The sequence below is a fragment of the Harpia harpyja genome, chromosome 17 (genome assembly GCF_026419915.1).
Source record: "Harpia harpyja isolate bHarHar1 chromosome 17, bHarHar1 primary haplotype, whole genome shotgun sequence".
NCBI lineage: Eukaryota > Metazoa > Chordata > Aves > Accipitriformes > Accipitridae > Harpia > Harpia harpyja.
The window spans coordinates 8,953,365-8,974,298 of NC_068956.1; the positions used below are offsets into that span (position 1 = coordinate 8,953,365).

The 20,934-nt window shown below is 43.5% G+C and overlaps 1 protein-coding gene across 1 annotated transcript; it reads right to left on the reverse strand.

Annotated features, from left to right (window-relative positions):
* Positions 1–433: 433 nt before the first annotated feature.
* CTSC (cathepsin C) lies at positions 434–19,830 on the reverse strand. Its single transcript, XM_052812863.1, has 7 exons — positions 19,617–19,830; positions 18,276–18,421; positions 8,793–8,959; positions 7,596–7,751; positions 5,872–5,987; positions 2,322–2,453; positions 434–1,571 (listed from the first exon to the last, which is right to left on the reverse strand). Exons 1-7 carry the CDS (start codon positions 19,780–19,782, stop codon positions 1,069–1,071), a joined length of 1,386 nt encoding a protein of 461 aa, XP_052668823.1. The 5' UTR covers positions 19,783–19,830; the 3' UTR covers positions 434–1,068.
* Positions 19,831–20,934: the final 1,104 nt, after the last annotated feature.

Below are 20,934 nucleotides of genomic sequence, written 5' to 3' on the forward strand. Positions count from 1 at the left end.
TGCAAAGAACAGTAAAGATGAGTGCTGCATTAACCAAGGACTGTGTTGCAGGCGAGTTTCACCTAGAAAGAAATGGTTAATTCCAAGTGTTGCAATCCTCCCCCCCCCAACTCTATTTTTCTACCTTGTATATTTGAAAGAAACAGGGCAACAGATTAACAGAGAGGACTTAAGCAGGATTACTGGGGAATTAGCCAATTTACTCAATGAGTCGTCCCATATCCACAGCAAGGACTACTAGACTCCTGGACAACCTTGGTTGATGCTGCTGTGAGAATCATGGCCTCAGCAGGACGATTCCTAGTTCCTCTCCCCTCTCATATTTCTTCCACACCAGTATAGATCCTGCTAAAGTAAAAAGTTCTTGAGAGGAAGTTCAAAACTTAAGACAGGTCACTGAAATAAAGAACTAACTCCACAAGTACAAACTCTATAGAGTGGGGTAATTTTTATTGAACTCCAAGATGATCAATTGCAAAGCGCAGCAATAAAATCCAGAACTGGAACATTTAGTAACAGCCTGAAATGTAGAATTGATTTTTATTGTGATAAAGGTTTGACATGCAGTTTTTGCAGGACACTTAAAGCTTTAAAATTTCCTTTTAATCAGTGTAATTGCCCATTCCCTCCCCAATACACACTTATGTTCTAAATTGCAGTAACTTCCTGATTTCTGAGAAGTAAGGCACTACAGTGTCCTTTCAGAGTAGTTAGATTATCATAGCAGATGCTTCCCTCTGAGATCTGAAGTTCAAGATTGTCCACGGAAGAAAATGCAACTGGTGACTTAAGATGTATATCCAGTGATGAATAACTACTATCACCACTGTTACCAAAACAGCCACTGCATTCTAGGTGATCTACTGTCAGACTCGAGAAGAAGCCTTCAGCGCACAGAGCAGAGCTAACAGTGTTCATCCTCTCATGTAGGGAAACTGTTTGCTCTATTCTGGAAAACTTCATGAAAGCTCCCCTGTTCAAGCTAGGGGACAGATTTTAATCACAGTCTCTTAACAATCAGTGTGTTCTTATGGCTGGGGACAAGGCACTACATGAAGACCTCTGCATCTATAATTTTGGAATAGGAGTTGCAGCCACTGCAATGCTTTCAATTGCACATTCATCAGTGCCACGGCGAATTCTGAAGTAACCATCTTCTCCCCACGATGTGCCCCAGCTGTTCTTCACAATCCAGAACTTCTCACCACTCTTTGGGTCTGTACCATAGCCCACCAGCAAGACAGCATGATTGGTCAACTCAAAAGGATTGAAGTCATCCGGCAGCCCAGTGTGATGGTAGATTCCCTCTTTATAAAGCATGAAATCACTATAAACCTCAAAGGCAACAGCCATTGGCCCATGCAGAACAAGCTCGAGTTTCATCAGGGCTTCATTGCAGCCTCCATAGAAGCCACCAACATAGTGGTACTCAGAAGTGTAGTAGTGGTAACAGCTGTGCTTGAAAGCGCATGGAGAATCTTGGGCTGTGTAAGGGAAGCAGTCCTCTTCCACCACACCAAAGTCTTGGACGTACTTTCCAGCAATGAGGTATGGGAAGCCACCATCGCAACCTAAACAAAAAAAAATCTGCTTATTCCCTTGGAGAGTTATTTAAGGTGGGAGACTCTCTACTCAAATCTTTTGAAATATTTTTAGATACAGTATTGAACACAAACTGCAGTGACCCCAGATAATCCTAATATTTCAGTTAGCTACAGCTAGCTTTCTGAAACACACAAGACAAAATGCACATCAGTGGGAGCTATACTGGGAACACTAATGCATGGACTAGCTTCTCATCCAATTGCTCCTGACACTCCCCATCAGGAAGAGCAGTTAGTTACATGCAGTAAAAAAGACCTGTCCTAACATGGGTACTGTCCTTTAGAAAGCTTTAGTCATTGCTTTTGCTCATATCCTCCTCCTCCTGAATACGCTTTTGGCAGGATATTTAGTTCCACTCTTTCCAGGTATGCATTGCAATTTAGCTGTATTTTTAGCCCTAATCCTTAGATATTCCCCATCTCCCAGGTAGATCTACCTAAAATCCAGTAATGTCCTGACCATGAGGCCACCTACCCTGGTTCAATCCCATCCCTACAGTAAGGTGGGCTGGCAACTCTGGAATATTTTCTGCAATCTTTCAAAAAAAAAAAAAAAAAAAAAAAAAAAAGAAGTACTATAAAGTATAGCCTACCAGATACTTTATGAAAAAACTAAATCATGGGTGATGGGGAAGGCATCGAAGTTTTTAATATACACTCTCCTTCTGCAGCATTATCATTAATGAAAGTTATCTTTGTATACACCAATGTACTTACCCTGAGAATACTGGCTGCAAGATACAACCTGCTGGGGACTAAAGATTGGTTTCTGAGTGTTGTTTGTGAGGATACGTATTCTTGCTTCCAGCATGCCCATGGAGGAAAATGCATAACAGCTGCCACATGAGCCTAAGGAGAGGAGAAAAAGGAACCACGAAGAGCTGTCAGTAACATAAACAAGGCAAGTCACCTGCATTCAGGTACAAGTATTGCTAGAGTTCACTGAAAAGAGTCAAAACCTACCAGGCAGTGATTAGAAGCTGAACACTGATAGAGCAAACTTTAAATATACATTTAGCTTTTAAGCATGCAATTCAAAAAAACAGTTGTAAACAGCTTGTGAAGGAACACTGAGCTTTTTCAAGAATAAGAGACAATACGTTGCTCTTCAGTGTTTTCCAGTAGTATCATTTAAGAGCTATGCTATTCCTTCAGAATGAACCTACAGGGACCACATTAGCAGGGCTGAGAAGGCTCATAACCTACTGCCTCAGACTACAACTCTTTATAGAGCGCATATGCTATAGGGCAATGAACTATTTTAAGTGAATACTGACAATGTTGTTCTAGATTATTTCAATCTACCAATGGATTTAATGCTGTAATCTCCAGTTGAAAAAATATTCCACCTCTACAGCTACCCCTAAAATAACTGACTTTTGAGAGTATAGCGGTATAAATAGCAGGTTTGATACAGTGGATTCACACCAGCTCCCCTTACTTCCCAAGGGCATGTAATTGTACACTGGCTTTTCAGAGGCACCTTAATTTCCCTTCTGCTTCCTGGCAGAGTTAAGTCTCCTTACTTTTGCATCAAAATTTAGTATTGCTTCTAGTTTTGGCCTCTTCACTCCCTAGGGGCTTCCTGTAACACATTAAAAAACTTTGGAAGTGGAACGACAAGCATCACAGGGAAGGACAATTACTTGGATGAGGTCCTATTTTATCTACTGATTGTCACCAAGGTGCCCGATTTCCTTTTGTTTCCTGACAGTAGGAAAGTCAAATATTGCAGAGCTATGAAAAGGAGGGAGGCTTGAGGAACAAAACAAAATACTTTCTCCTGAACTGTGTAGGTGTATAAAAGCAGAGCTATTACAAAAGCTAGACTTCATGAAATTGCGCCTCCGCTCAGTTAGACGTATCTCTGAAGAGAAGGGGCAAAATCAGTCTGAACGTGAACACTCCGCCCAGCAGGGCAAACTGAAGCAGTGAAAGGTGCCTCCCACTCGTTGTACAGTAACAGCATCTGAGATGGGCCACGCTGCAGAACTCTTTGTTGCATTTTGTGTGCAAAAATGTAAAAAATACAATTAACGCAACCATTTCAGTCTGAAGTCTGTTGGGGTGGTTGCTAAATTTCTTTTCTGCTACCACAGTGGTATTTGTGAGGCCCATAGCATGACAACCACACTGTATCAGCAGAGCCAAACACAGCTGCAAGAGTAGTTGCTTTTGTGAGCCTTCCCACAAATTCTCTTCCAGAGTCAACTAAAGCTTCAGCCACATCAGATTCCACTCACTCAACATTACAAGGAGTAAGGAGGAAACACAGAGCATCTAGTGAAGAATCAGCTGGCCAGGCTTTTCACCTACTTTGATCTGCAGAAAAAGCTTGCAGAAAGAAGTAAGAAATTGGAACTCCACTCTAAGGCTAACAAAATCGGTAGGTTCCCCTCTTCTCCCACCCTGTAAAGTTGATAACAAGCAACAACAGGGCTATCTTCAAAGACAACACATCTCTTGGCTCAAAGATGCAGTTACTGCTCTATAAACAACCTGAGAACTCAACCTTTACTTTCTTGACTACAGGAAATACTAGCAGGGATGCTAAAATGTGGGCAGTAAGTATTACAGTCCAAGACAACTGCAGTTGCATGAAGCCTGCCATGTCTGAAGCTATTCTACAGAGAACACACATTTCCCTTTTAATTCTTGTCCACTTCAGATGCTGTATTTTTTTCTCCTTAGGTAAAAAGCAGTGACTCCACAAGCCTGTGAGAACTGGGAAGCCACGATCTTGTAATTCATACAATTCCCTCTGCATGCACCAGACAACTTGCATCTTACTGCTTGCAGCCTTTTCGCCCATGGCATTTTCTAATTAGTCATCTAATAATCTTAATGATATACAACTAAGACTTTCTAATACCATCATTTCAATGAAGCATTGATATCCAGTGCCTCAGAAAAATCATACAAGCTACCGTAGGCAAGATTTAATTTGTATGTCAGCACTACTCTGCACAAGGTCATCTTTTGGAGGTTTTGTTGTTTTGGTTTTTTTTTATTGGAAGCCTGAAAGCTAAAATTCTAATTTAATGGAGCAGAATGCATATTGCACAGACATTTAACATACTCAGCATGGATTCTCAGATTACAGGAAAAGTGTAGGCAGATTTATTATTGAAAGCAACAGACTAGTTCTTATTTAGAGAAACTTTGAAGTGACACAATGGAGAAAGGGTAGGTTTGGGACCAAGTGTTGAACTGTTTGGAAGGTAAAAGAGTCCTTGGGATATTCACAGTTCACACCAGGAGAAAGTACAGGACTCACACCTACATAGGACTGTATCATTTCTTGTTGGCATTTTTCAGTGATGCCGTGTGTCAGCTTGTGAACTAGAACTCCCACAAGCCTTCCTATGCTTCTGCTACCAGGAGTCCAGCTGGCAGAATTTGGCAGAAGAACTAAGCCATAAACGAGGGACCAGTGATGCAAGTCATCCCCTCCCCACCATGCTAATGTTATGTTCCCTTCCCCTCAAAGTTCCAACCAGGTATCTACCAGCAGATGCAACTTTATTTGGAAATTGCGGAGCAGGGAAAGGACACATTAACTGAATCCACTCCTGGCCTCCAGTATGTAACCATCTAATTCAGGTATCTTGCACCACAGTGCTATAAAAGCACTCCCTACAGAATAAACATATATCAGAATGGTATCCTTTTAATTCTACTTTGAGCTAAATAATTCCCTATCACAGGGGCAAAGAAAAAAAAAAAGTAGTTTTTACAAGTATTCTATATCAGTGTCCACACTTTTCACAGTGACCAACACCTCCACTTGTAACTAGCCATTTAAGTAACTCCTAAAGTTATCAGGGTGATAAGATTTGGAGGCAGTATAAACAATTTTCATGGGTTTATTCATTAAAGCTGCATGATAATTTGCCATCAAAAGGAACGAGAGAAAAAATTAATGTACATCAGTTCTGTCAGCATGCAGAAAACCATGACCGAGACTGTTTGGACAAAACTTGACAGCTGTCTTTATGTAAGGCACTGTGGTAACTGGCCTTCACTCCAGCAAAAGACATTGCTGTTTGGATAAGCCAGTACCACCACCACCTATTTCAGCAGTGTTCTCAACCAGGACTCCACCCAGTTTCCCAGTTTCCATGGGTTATTCATAGTAAAGGTGCAATTTGTCAACTGCAGGACACTAGACAAAACCTTCTTGTTAACAGCAAATTACAAAGTGTATCAAAGGAGCTCCAGAGCATTTCATTCAGAGTTTTGATTATTTTTTTTTTTTTTTTTTTACCTTGATTCCGAACAGGGCTGACATAATTGACGCCATTCACATTTCTCCAGTCCCAGGATTCTGGCAAGCTTGAAACTTTTTTGAGTAACTCGGGCGTTAGAGGTGCAGGCTTTGGTCTAAAGAGGAGAAAACACTTCTGAGTAACATATCACACTCTAGGCAAGGAAACAATCACTTAACCCTCAGCCGTCACCTTCTAGCTTCTACTAGTTGCACCTACTTCATGCTAAGCAATTTGAAATAGTCTCCATCTAAGCTGAGTGGGTGTCAATCTCAAAAGATTAGTTTCAGCAGGATGCAAGACATACTCAAATTCTCCCGAGGAACTATATTATGAAGTATCCACAAGCTGGTGAGGTCAAATACTTCTGAACGAATCCGAAGTGCTGAAGTAACTCTCAGTGACTGTAGCGATGCCGCAATACAACTGCTAATTTCTGCCTTTGCCATCACAAGCCATGCAGAATATCTGACTGCAGAAGGCACCTCACCTTAGCATCATGCACTGACAGCAACTACAGACTGTTTAACTGCAGACACAGACATAGCTTACATCAAGACTTCAATAACTGCAGTCCCACTTGCCCCGGAGACTTCACTGGAGCAAGTTTTTACTGTGACTGTTGAAGAAGTATTGAATGTTACCTGTCCTCATCTACCACTTGCAGCCAAGTGATGCTCATATACCAGCAAGCCAAGAACTTCCTGCATTCAGCTTTCACATAACATGATGCTTGTCCAGTAAGTCATGCATCAAGTGCCATTAACAAACACCAGACACTGGAGTCTGTTCTGAAAGCATGAGAGTGCCAACAAAATACTGTCATGGCACTGCATGGTGCAACAGAGCTTCCAAATAGGTTACTGTATTTAAGACTATCTACAAGGAGATTTCTGTCTATAAGATGAAACCATGATAATCTGCACGATACTCCCACGCAAATCAGAATTTTTATTGCATTGTATGACCTTCTTCTACAAACATACAATTGCCATGGTTTGGAAAAGTAAGTAGCATTCCTACCCACAGCAGCATCAGAGTAGAAAAAGCAAAAATACAAAGAAGATAAAACAGCTGTACAGAAGGGAAACTTCAGATCAAAGAACTAGTCCTCAAATTAATGTACAGGACCATGTGTCCATCCCCATTAGCATTCTCTGCCATGTGATCTGCAAGATCCTGAAGGCACTCTCAGGGCTACTTCATGCTTCTTCACTCTATTCCTGTTAAAGAGGAGCCTAGTAGCAGGCACGGCAAATTATCAAAGTAACCAGGGAATTCCCTCAGAAAAATCTTATTCATGTTTAATAGCAGAATGCGGTTCACTGCTTTTTTAATTGCAATTATGAACTAGCAGAACCAGGAAGATGGTCAAGCAGAAGCTCGTGACTATGGCAAGCAGCTGATGGGTAAACAGGAGAGTGAGATGACATCTGAGACTGTCCCAACTTCTTCCCTGCACATATGAATTCAGTAGCAAGTTACTGTGCAAGATTAAAGGGTAGATGATCCTATTTGTCTCAATTGCTTGAGACAACAGATGCTCAGAATAATAATTCAAATGAAGAAATATATTGGCACTCCATGAAAATGAGCTGGAAGGCCTTGAAACTTGATTAAACATCTGAGCTACAAGCCAAAACACAGCTAGGAAGAGCCAGGACAAATACAAGCGGATTCTTTGCAGCAGTGGGGTTTATGGCAAAACAAAAAGCTTTAGTACCTTGGAGCTCTGGAATAGAGACCCCCAGCTCTTCTAGTTAGTTCTTCCAGGGCAAAGTTCTCATACTCCTTGTATCTTGTTGCTCTCCAGGACTTCTGGTGAACATTGATAGCACTTACAAAGTCAAAGTTGTGCACATAACGTCTGCTTGAAAATCTGCAAACAAAAGCAACCAAATAAACCAGTAAGAAAAGGACTGGGATTGAAAAGTAAAAGTGTTCTCTAAACTGAATATGGAAGAGACTCCTTAACTCTGAAAGAGTCTCCTGGTAGGTACTGATAAAGAAACATGCAATTACTGGATCAAGGCAAGGTTTCTGAAATTTAAGACAGACTAACTCAAAGGCTACAATCATCATCTTTAGACACACCAGTTTTGTAACTGGCCTTCACCACAGACTGAAGGAGCGAGCATCTGTGTGATGCAATTGGCACATCCTCCTCTGTCTTTGTGCATTCAGGTTTATTCCGAACATTATCAATGGCATTAACTTTGTACTCAGTCACAGAATTGGTCCATACAGTTTTCACTGAAACCTGAAGCCCAGTGTCCTGGTTTCAGCTGGGACAGAGTTAATTGTCGTCCTAGTAGCTGGTACAGTGCTATGTTTTTGAGTTAGGTATGAGAAGAATGTTGATAACACACTGATGTTTTCAGTTGTTGCTAAGTAATGTTTAGTCTAAAGTCAATGATTTTTCAGCTTCTCATGCCCAGCCAGCAAGAAGGCTGGAGGGGCACAAGAAGTTGGGAGGGGACACAGCCTGGGTAGCTGACCCAAAGTGGCCAGTGGGGTATTCCATACCATGTGATGTCATGTCCAGTATATAAACTGGGGGGAGTGGGGGCAGTGGGGATTGCTGCTCAGGGAATAATGGGGCATCAGTCAGCGGGTGGTGAGCAATTGCATTGTGCATCACTTGCATAGTCCAATACTTTTATTATTACTATTGTCATTTTATTAGTGTTACCATTATCATTATTAGTTTCTTCCTTTCTGTCCTATTAAACTATTCTTATCTCAACCCACAAGTTTTACCTTTTTTTTTTTTTTTCCTCTCAATTCTCTCCCCCATGCCACTGGGTGGGGGGAAGCGAGTGAGCAGCTGCATGGTGCTTAGTTGCTGGCTGGGGTTAAACCACGACACACAGTTACCCAACGTTTTATTCCAGTAAAAGGTCACTCATCTGTCACTTACCTTCCCCCAGGCTTTTGGAGAGGTAGCTCATTTATGTGAACATCCGAGGGAGATGAAGAAATCTTCTGTCCGCTGAAACAAGCCCAGTTGTGGCCAAGTACATCATGTACCCATCCTGGTAGAGTCTCATTACAGTAGCTGGTTACATTCTGGCCTTCTATTTTGTACTGTAATGTGAAGAGGTTATGCTCGTGTTGAGAAGGTGCATTTGTTAGCATAGCAGTAGTCCCTACCCACCCAGCTGCTTCTTGCCTGGGTTTCAGAGGAAGTGGCCAAATGTATACTCCAGATCACCCAGTATGTTTGATTTCAAGACAAGAAGTATCAAGAAAAGCTTAAGCAGATGGAAGAAACTGACCATTATCAAATTGCTAGAGAAAGACAAACAGGTTGTGACTTGCACTTTTAGCAACAAAGCATGCATTAGTATCAGTATCAACTAACAGGTGCTGATTGTTTGGGTTCAACAGTTACTTTCTAGGCAAAATGTAAAAGACCTCTTGGTACTTATCCTTCACTTCAAGGCCCTGTGGTTTCTTGCACCAAATACGTGACTAGTCAAACTAACCCTGGGCTGCTGCAAAAGTTTAAAAAACTAAGACTCACAGCAGCGTGATAAGTAAACACAGGGAGGATGGTAAGTTTTTCACCAAGTAACTTCTCAGGGAGAACTGTACTATAGCATTTCTGTTTTAGAAGTCAGAACCGAAGATGAGACTTCCTGCAACTGCTTTAAGTTTGAGCTGTGGTGGAAGAGCATCAAGAAACAATTTCACCTGAACTAGCAAAATGAGACAATAGGGAATGACAATCCATTGAGAGCAACGCATCTGAAGTTGGCAGCAAGGGGAGTGTTACTAAACCCTCAAGTCCCGAGTCCTAATACTTCCTTATTCAGTCACACAAGTCTTCATTTTACCACTGAAAAGGAGTAATAAGTTAATCTATTCCGTAAAATGTGTCTTCATACAACAGCTAGCACCAACACTTTGCCCAGCTGTGTAAATTTCCTAGATTAGCAATTCTTTCAGAGCAGAACGTCCCAGGGAAAATAAAAGGATCTTCACTCATCTCTTAAGGTTAAAGTCCATTTTGTGTTAAGCTACACAGGAGACTGAAAACCCCATGCAACAAAAGCTTTAACTTGAGTCTCCTAATCACACAAATCACTTAAACAGAATCCACGTTTCCTAGTCCAAGAATAATTTATTAAATCCCATCCCATTCAAGTTGCACATGTACAATGGTACAGGGATTTTGTAGCTATGTTTCAACAAAATGCTTGCTCAGCCTCTTCACCGAAGAGGGTGGTGGCTTACAGTGATGGAAATGCCTCAAGATGGAAAATAAAGTAAATAAAGAGACTGGGAGGTTTGTGACTATGTCAAGGCTCTGTGGGGAATCTGAAAGAGAACACATAGTGAAATAATTAAGTCTATCAATTAGAGGGATAAAATTAAAGGTTAATCCTCTGGCTGTTTTAGAACAAAGGGAGTTTTCTTTGTCCCCAGTTTGGAGGTTGCAGAGGCACCATATCTATGCCCTTGCTTGTCTAGCAGGGCGAGCATGTCTGCTGACTGGAGCAGGATGGGGGCCTAGAAGGCTGAGCTGTTACCTTGTTCTATTCATCCTATGTTACTGTGCAAGGTTGTGCAATATGGGAAATAACTACCAAATTGGCCAAATACCAAGGGCAAGGTCCAGAGATGACTTCTGAGAAACATCCTCTTTGCAACAGCATTGCTAGAAATCCAGACACTACCAAAAGCAACAAGTTACTGACTTTACATCAGTAAGTTACTGTGAGAGAGCTTTATTTGGCTCTACATGATAGGTAAATTAATACCTACCTGTCTTTTCTATTTAAAAGCTGCCACAGATTAAAACAAGACCAAGCACAGCCATTCTTGATATAGGCCTTCAATGTGAATACTTGAAGATTACTGAAGGAATAGGCCTGCTTCCTGCAACCACCAGATGCAGATCCTGCCTAGCATGGAGAGTTATGTTGAATAAAAACAGGTGGAACAGATTTGGGACTTCATGGAAAAAAGGCAATGAGTTATCTGCTAACTAGCAAATTAAAACAACAACTTGCCTTTTCTTTTTTCTCCTAGAAATCCCTCTCCTTTTACTGGAGATAAAATTTATTGCCTTTTTTTTTTTTTTTTTTTTTTTAAGATGTAGATAGATAACCAGAATAGTATCTATACCATTTGTGCAACTTATCTTTTGGGAAAGTGAATTTAGCAAGTTTCCTATGCTGTTGTTTCAGTTCAAACATATCAGCAAAACTAGGAAGGACATGAGGTGACAGTCAGTGGCAATACTTCAAGATAAACAAGAGACAAAAGACAATTTCAGACAGTCTGTGTAGAAGCCTAAAATTAAGCAATTCAAGTCCTCTAGCTACCTTTTTGTAGGCTGGCAGACTGTAAGCTACTACTGAACCAGCTGTAAAAAGGGGACATAAAGACTTCGAGACCATAGCCCATCAATGGCACCTGGATAAAGGGAATTTGAACTCCAAGAGCCATTTTCAGCTAGGAAATGAAAATATATCCATAAGGCCCCAATTTGCTTCCCCACCCCCTCTGATTTTTAATTGAGAGCCACTGATGTAGAGAAGTGGCAGAGAAACCTTTAGAAAACCCAATACTTATGCTTAATTTCTACAAGCTAGTTAACTCCCCAATGGACCACATGTTAGAGGCGCTAAAATGGGATAACAAAGTCATCGGTACCATGACAATGACACCTACTGCTTACTACCAGAAGGTACAGCGTCAAATCAGTATTTCATTGCTATAACCACATGCAGCATTTCTTATTGCAACCAGAGAAGGGCTCTGACAGATTAGATCTAGCAAACCTGACTGTACCGGTTTTAGAGGACCTACTATGAGTATGCTTGCCCAACAAAGTGTCATACAGGGGAGTGGCACCATTGCATGAACAACCGCTGACTCAGGTGGATGCGAATTACAATGCCAGACTCAACCAAAGCTGCTGGCACAGCACATCTGCAGAACCCATCACAGAACAGCATCCTTCACGGAGGACAACAGCCACACAGCCGTGACCACCAGCAACTGCTGCATACATTTCCTCTGCAGACTTAAGAAGATGGTTTTCATTTTTAAGTTACTAAAAGACCACTGCAGCCATGCCTCATGTGATAATTTCATCAGCCAATGCTCTTATCTGCAGCATTAAGTAAAATCCATTCAGTGATCTGACCAATCTGGAATGACTCCTGTAGAAAGGCACCCAAACTATATTCACAGTTCAAATTCTGAGGTTAGAATTAAAGCTTGATGTTTTCAATTTCAAATGTGTATTTTTCTCAAGTCTGACAACTCACGTGACTTTGCCCAATGCCAGAATTTAGTCAAGCGACTCCAGCATTAACCTTAAAAGGCTTCATGTACCTAAATTTCAAGGCTTGCTATTAGATACCTGAACCTAGGTAAGCTTTTTGGTACAGTATACTTTTATTAAAGTCTCTCCTGTGTTGGTCATCATGACATACTCTAATTGCATGTTGAATTCTAGTCCTGGTAAAAAAAATGTAATCATTTAAAGCTTTCTTTAAATTTTTAATCTCTCTAAGAGGAAAGCAAGAAAGGATGGACACAGCATTTTAACAGGGATTCAGCAGCGCTACATACACAGGCTGCCATCCCATCCCCTTTTACATCTATTGTTCTCAATTTAAGCAACGTTCAGGCAATAAGCCAACTCGAGTTCCTGGAAGCAGGACTACCCTATACCTGGAGCCTGGTGGAAAGACTTACCACTCGTTTGTCATCAAATTTACAAGTGTGCCTATGCATTTTAATATGGGAAGCACATTCTTAATTAGAACAGGACTGCAGACTTGCAGATGCCCTACTGTACAAAAATACATAAGATGTTATCAGAACAAACAACTGCATCTTGCTACTCGATATAAAATGCAAGCAAATATCAGCTACAGATGCATTTTCTTTCCTCTAGGGAATATTCTGCAATTCAGAGATTTACGCTTGCAGATTTACACTTTAGGGAAGCACCAGTTGCACGCTGCCAGTTAAGTAAGCCCAACTAAGGTTAGAAGTTAACTTTCAATTGATTTACAGGATGATTAAATAGCATTAGCAACTCTTAATACTTCTATTTTAGCAACATGGAATAAAACGCATTCAAATTATTATTATTTTTTTAATATTCTGAAATTTAAACATTAAATTTAAACTGTCACTTATCTAGGCTGGTTATTTCCAAACGGAAGTCCTTGGTTTTAACCAAATTTGGCGGCGTTGGGGAAGAGAGGAAGAGATGTGACAAAGATGTCACTAAGTCAGTCTGGAAAAGGTTAGTGACTTGAGTAGTGGTATATTCTATAATCTATTTCTTTCTTTTTGCTGAAGTAGAGCTAACGTTTTAATATGAAAAAATGCCGGACTTCTGTTTTTTGCTAGAGGACATCTCAAAAGTCAGAAGTAGTACCGCTTAGCTTAAGGGACAAACAGTAAGAATCGTACGAGACTCTCTCCCTTCAAAGTAGTAGTCTTAACATTAAATAAATACTACAAAGCTGTCAAATAATTGAAACTAGCTAGCCTCAACTTTCCTTCCAGCCTCACTCTAGCTTTTTGTAGTATGCTGTTCCTATTTCTTTTGCCATCCCTTGAGGGGGGAAAGAAAAAAAATCTTTTAAGGCCTTGTATCTTGCATAGCCCTACAGAATCCTTATATCATCCAGCAGAAGCACACGCTCAAGTTTCTGCCAAGACTCAGTACACTAACTTCACATCTAAGTTCAGTATAGGGACGTTTCAGCAGCACACATTAAATGAGAAACAAGAGCATTCCCATAAAACAAACAAGTTATTTTGTGCTGTAAACAAACACCAGGCAGAGTAACTACAACTGTGAGAAGCAGAATGCAAGAATGCAGTAGGATGCTGCATTTAACTTGGCAAGCCTTGAGGGACAATGCTATGTACAACAATAGTTAGAAATAAATCACTGTTAGAGATTCTTTACTTAAGCTATTAAAGAAAACTGAGGAAAAAATACATTGATAAGCTCACCCAATCCAATCGTTTGGTGTGGAAAGTCATTTCCCCACAGTCCCCAAGTGAAAGAACAAATTAACTTGTAAAGGCAGTGAGGCCCTACAAAAATTTTAGAGGGTGTCTGTTTAGTAAGCCACAGGAACAAAAGGCTATTAAAAACTCACTGAAACACGCATCATCATCAAACAAGCTGTGTCTATATCCACACAGTACAGTAGCTCTGATAAAGCCACTATTTAGACAAGCCCACAGCATTCTTGTTAGTAATTAATAGCTTCATTCTTTAACATTAAGCTAAAATACACTGGAAGTTCCATTAGCACCAGTTGCACTTCTATGCTTGAAACACATGAAGTACTGTATTGGCTTAAATACTGCTGTTCATTTTGCCTAGCAACTCCATCCTCTCTGTTCAATGGCAGAATATGAGGAAAGTGATAAAGCATCATCGTAGGTAAATCAGGATGCTTTATCTGCCCTGTCACCATGATGGGGTTTTAGCCACATAATTTAACTTCAGTGCAACATAAACAGAACTTGAAATTTATGAACGGCCTTTAAGCAATGAATACTTTCCTGACAAGCCCAAACCCACAGCCATGGAAGATGTGCAAGGTTTTCTGTGTTATGGCTCCACCACCATAAACTGCTTCACAAACCAAAAAGTTATTCCACAGTCAAGCGGTAACTCCAGAACACTGTTCACATTAGAAGGTTATTTCAGAGTGAAACTAAGGAATTTTACCAAGTTGTAAAAACAATAGCAAATTACTCCATGTTAAATATATTAATTCTGTACCTTCTTGCTGTAAAGCAAGAGACTCCCAGCAAAGATAATTCCTCCTTTCAATGAATTCCAAAGGGACTTTGTCTGATGACTTTCCACATTCGAAACAGCAATCAAGCCTAAGCGATATGCTAAGGGACTGCTTTTATGCTTTCCTCTTGCTGCATTTCTAGGGAGGAAGGCCCTCACCAACTAGCATTCTAGTTCACCCTATTTTAATCCAAGGGCTTCTAGATTATATGACCAACACTAAGCAAATGAAGTCTGCTATGTTTACGTTAGTTTCAGGTGCAAATGGTAGGGGTATTTTAAACAATAGGCAGTCATTCTTCAAAAACCTCTGGAGCATGCATTGAGCAGAGTATATTACTTGTCCCCTAGAAGCTTTACAGCAGAAGATGATGGAATAGGTCCTAAAAGAGCATTAATTGCATGTGATAGAAGAAACCACATTTTCAGTTTATACCAGGACTAGATATTTTGTATTTCTATTTCATACGTAATGCCATATTTACTGGATTAAAAGTAAACAGATATGCATATCTAAATATGTCACAAGGTCAAGCAGTTCATAAGGAACCACTTCTGCCCCCCAAGTCCCTACTGACAATTGTGAAATAACAGTTTTGCAGACAGACAGTATTGCAAGTTGTTGCCTAACAAAGTCAACTAGTTGTCTGCAGCAAAAAATGCATTTACTAAGTGCTGTGGTATTTTCTCGTGCTTCTCTGCCATTATACTTGCATCTTGGTTATCTGTTGTTTCCTTTACAGCTGCAAAATTATAGAGAGGGTAACTGAATTGGGCTCTAATCCTCTCTATAATATTTAAGGAAAGAAGCCTTTAATTTAAGCATGTCTTGCTGATGGAATCCCTACTACTGAACAATGAGCAGGACAAGCTTGCCATTTCTCAACACCAAAAGCAACTGCAAAACTAACAACCCATTTGCCTACAAAGGGCTAAGACACATTCATGACCATGAAATGCAAGCTATTGTGCATTGCTACTGCTCAGGTGCGTATCTGACTTTGTTTTGAGCAGCAAGTTGGACCAGATGACCTCCAGAAGTTCCTTCCAGCCTGAATTATTCTATAACACAGTTTTGGTATATTGTTTAAGAGTACTCTTGCAAATCAATGCATTTACATTTTCATAACCACAAAGGAATACAGGAAATCAGTGGTTATCAGACACTTGACTTAGTGCTCATCTTCCAGGGATGTATTTCACAAGGTATAGATAGCAGCAGTAGAGAGTTCGGTGACTCTCAGCTCTCTTCAAGTTGGTGCCTAACAGCTCCATTTACATTCCAGAGCAGGCTACTCACTGTTTCTATGATTAAATTCCTCACATTCACGAATTAGTCTGATAATCAACACTTGTTTCAACTGCTCACCATACCAGCATTTCAGTGTAAGATATCAGCCTAAGGACTCCCAGTCCACTAGTTCAACTATATTTCTCCTCAGATGAGTTCACCAAGGCCAGTAACGACTGCTGAACTCCACCTGCCAGAGATGACACCTCAACCCCGAGTTCATGGACAATACTAAAACATTCAGTGCTCCACTGTCCTCAGGGAGGCAGCAACTCCTGCCACTTTTGAGGCAGGCCTTCCCACTGTAGGGAAGCTCACAGAGGCATCCCTGCCTGAAAAGTTTCAGAGTAATTCTGCCCAGTTAGAGTACCCTTCAGTGTCTGCAGTTTTTGCTGTATGACCTACCAAACCTATGAGGAGTGTCACTACTTTATACAGGTGAGAGAATGTCAGTCAGGTATTTCTCTGTCACTCTTTGCTTTTGCTCAAGTATAAGACCCTGTCTTAAGCAGAAGCATTCTTATTTTAAAAGTTTACAGTTATAAGACTGCACTAGTTTTAGCAGATAGTTAATTTTATTTATAGTAGCTCACACAGTGCTATGTTTTGGAGTTGTAGATTAAAACAGTGTTGGTAACACAGGGATGTTTTATTTATTGCTGAGGAGTGCTTACACAGCATCAAGGCCTCATCTGCTTCTTGCACCGCCCCACCAGTGGACAGGCTGGGGGTGCACAAATAGTTGGGAGGGGAGACAGCTGATCCCAACTGAACAAAGGGATATTCCATACAATAGAACATCATGCCCAGCAACAAAAGCTGGGGAAAGAAGGAGAAAAGGAGGACATTCAGAGTTACAGTGTCTGCCTTCCTAAGTAACAGTTATGCATGATAAAGACCTGCTTTCCCAGAAATCGCTGAACATCTGCCTGCTGATGGGAAGTAGTGAATGAATTCCTTATTTTGCTTTGCTTGCGTATGCAGCTTTTGCTTTACCTATTAAACTACCTTTATCTCAACCCACGAGTTTTTGTACTTTTACCCTTCCGATCCCTCCCCCATCCCACTGAGGGGGGGAATGGGCAAGCAGCTGTGTGGTGCTTAGCTGCCTACTGGGGTTAACCCACAACAAAGAGCATGTAAACAACTTCACCATTAGTCTTGTAAAACAACCGACACGGCCCAACCAGCATGGAGGAAGCTGCAGTTAAATTGGAGCCTCATATATCTCTTCTATTCAGTAAGGATTAGAGTTCTCCTGGAAGAGTGGATCACTTACTTTTGTTAACATCCAAAAATACTGACTTGAAAATAGCTGCTGTGAAATAAACCAACTACAAAAGCTCCTAGAAAGAGTACTGAAAGCAAAAGCCATTTCTTCACCCTCCTTACTACCCAAAGTTCAGAGATTTTATGCTTAGACAAGGCCTGGGTGTTTACTGTTGGCTCACCTAAAGCCAGACACAAGATCACGCTTTCTGAAACAACCAAGAAACGTGTTCACTGCTCCTGCCAAGGGCTACACTCACCATCTGAGCAGTCCTGCTGCACAAAACATCTGTCTCGCAGGGTAGCAAAGTCATCCTGCAGAGATTGGTTCAAGCCACCCTCCAGATTCATAACACCACTCATCAGGACAGCAGCAGAGCGCTCCTTAGCAAGTGGGTCTTCTCCAGTCTACCCCCTGCCTACCAGCACTGTTTTCAGCTTGATCTGAAGTCATTAACAGGGAATGGAGATAACAGTATTACTCCAAAAGAACAACTGTAAGCAGCAGGAAGGTTCCTTAGATGTTAAAGTAGTATTCTGGAATAAAATGTTAAGATCCTAGAAATCATCCAGCAAGGAGAGCAGATGGCCTTTCTAACGTTTTCATGCATTTGAGAACATCTTTGAGAAAAGATAAAAGCAATGTTGTTTGCTATTTCACTTGGGTCCAAGGTGTCAGGAAGAAAACTGAAAAAAAATAAAGTTTCCAGGCCACAGGGAAACTTAGTGAACGCCTTCAACTGCTTTAAGCATGCCCAGAATGGAAAGCAGCAGCACCTGCAATAGATTTTTCAGACAATGCCCAATGTGGAATATAGATACCTCTTCCCTCCCTCTGCTCCCTACCCAGCCACTGAAAACTGTTTTCTTACGTTTAAAAAAAAAAAAAAAAAAAAAGTCCTGTATATGGTAATCCAGGCAACCCTTAGAGCCAAAGATAACTAAGTGTCCCAACTGCCCCACTGTGGCACTCAGAGACTAAACAGAAGCCTAATTACAGGCCATTTTAGCAAGTCAGTGATGCAGAATACAAGTTAACTCACCTTAAAAAATGAAAACCACTTGTAGTCATTTATCACAATTTCAAAGCCTTGATTGTAAATCAAAGTGAAGAAACCATAGTTGCCCAGACTATCCTGAGCCACATCTAACTTCTGAAGATTCACAAGCACCTTTCTTTCCACAGGCCCTGCAAGAAATACAAATGTTATTGCATGATTATTGCATGGAAGAGATAAAAAAAATCAGTACAAAGAATGTTGTAACATTTATTTCATACCAAAATATACTAAAATACGCTTGCTGAATACAGTCTTCTGTAAAAAGGCATCAAGCAAACACACTTCAGGGACTTCACTTACCTGCTAGTGAGTATACATGCTCATTTTTTCCACTGCTAGACAGTGTTTGCACATTTAATTAGCAACAGCAGCAGCACCAAACAGCTGCTACTGGGGAACATCCGCTTATTTAAACATAACTTGCCGTACAGCTACACGGGACTCTGACGCTGTGTCACTCAGGCACTGTGTCTGCAATGACAAACCTTCCTCTAAAAGATGTGGGATGAGCTATCAGCCACCCTGCGTTACTTCACACCAGTGCTCCGACACCCTCCACCACTGGCCTCACCTCCACTGGTCCGACCTGCCGCTTGCCTCATCTGATCAAAAAGCAGATGGCTTACAAAGATGCAAAGTATCAATACTGACCCACAATAACCAAGTAGTAACTCCCCACTACTATCATCCTCCCATGGGAAGGGATGATTTCTGTTTCTCCTGACGCTACCAGGCTCCCCAGGCAGCAGGCTCTGGCAGCCGGTGGCCTCCCAGGAGCTGGTTAGGTGTCACCCAGGCGCAGAAGCTGCCTCGCTCCTGGGAACAACCGCCTTCGGGACAGGCTGAGCTGTGAGGGAAGGCACCTGTGGGCTGCGAGGAGGGAAGAAGTGAACCGGCATGAGCCGGGGGTGCTCATCGAGAGGCCTAGCCGAGTCCAAATGGAAGCAAACAAAACAAACCCCCACGGTGGAAGAGTAACAGCGCTGCCCGCAGCGGTCACCCACAGCCAGACTGACGCGAGTGTTTCAGGCTGCTTAATCCAAATCAACCTTTTTCTGCCTTGAGCCCGGCAGGGAGCAACGCAGGGGCCCGACCCGCAGGTGCGGGCGCCGCTACAGCCGAGGCAGGAACCCGCTTCCCCGCCGCCGGTTTGGGTTTTAGGGCCCTCCTGGCACGGAGCAGCCGCCCCGCTCCCCCCTCAGGCTCACGGGGACCCCCCCCTCCTCCTCCCCTCCCCGTCCCGCCCAGCGAGGCCGGGCCGACCCCGGCACTCCGCGGGCCCCGGGGAAGGGGAAGAAGGGGGCCGATCCGCCGCAGTCTCACCCGCCTGGGAGCAGTTGCCGTGGCGGCCGCCGCTCCGCCAGACGCGGAGCTCCCAGGCGCCCAGCAGGTCGGCGAAGGAGCAGTTGGCCGGCGTATCGGCCCGCACCGCCGCGGGCAGCGCCGCCAGCAGCGCCAGGGCCGCGGCCCACAGCGCCCGCCCGGCCATAGCGCCGCTCCCGCCGCCGAAATGGGCCCCGGCGCCTCGGCCTCCCCGCCCCGCCGCCTCCCCGCCCCCGGGCCCGGGCCCGGGCCCGCCCCGGCACGGCCGAGCCGGGAGGGGCCGGGCCGCCGCGCCTGCCCCCGCGGGGCCGCGGGGTCGGGGGGCCGCGGGAAGGCCGGGGTGCGTCCGTGTGTGTGTCCCTGCTCCGGCAGAGGTGGGGCACGCTCCCCGCTGTGGAAGGCGGTGTCCGCCCTGAGGGCCGTGTCAAGGAGGGGGGCCGGCACCCAGCTCGCAGGGGTGTCCTCCCTCCTCCGCAGAGGGTGCCCTTCTCAAAGGTCGTCCTCTCCGGCAAAGGGCACCCGCTGCCCCACGGGGCATCCTCCTCGCCGAAAGGCATCCCCCACCCCAACAAATACCCTTGGCTCCAAAGGGAGTCCTCCTCCCCAAAGGGCATCCTCCCCCAAAAGGCATCCTTCTCCCCAAAGAGTGTCCACCCCAAAGGGCATCCTCTGCTGCCCCACGGGGCATCCTCCCCCACAAAGGGCATCCTCCTCGCCAAAAGGCATCCCCCACCCCAACAAATACCCTTGGCTCCAAAGGGAGTCCTCCTCCCCAAAGGGCATCCTCTACCCCAAAGCCCATCTCCCTCCCCAAAGGGCATCCTTCCCCGCAAAGGGCGGCCTCCTGCCCAGATCCCCTGCCCTGCTGCCCAAGCCCAGGCCTCCGCACTGGGAGAAGTCCCCTGCAGAGAGGGGCAGGCCGGCAGGGCTGGTCCCCGCTGTTACTTCAGGCGAGGGCCTTGCGGCTGTGGGGGACGAGGCCGCTTGTCCACCACGGGTTTAGCGGCACAAAGTGACTCAGAGTTTCCACAGCAGCCACGCGTCACGGCCGGGAAACCACGCAGCGCCAGTCCTGCACGGGGTGTGGACCCCCAAAACCTACGCCCCTTCGAGAGCCTTCGTACACGGCAGCAGTCAGCAAAAAGTGCAGAAAATTTTCCCCCGAAGGTGGAATATTTAGTGACACGCAAAATTTTGCACATCCGACAACCAGGCTGTTGGCAGGGGACGGGTGTTGTCGAAGGGCAGAGACGTCTCCGCCGAACTGTGAGCCTCTGAGGGCAGCCCAGCGCACGGCTGAGGGCACAGGCAAGTGCTG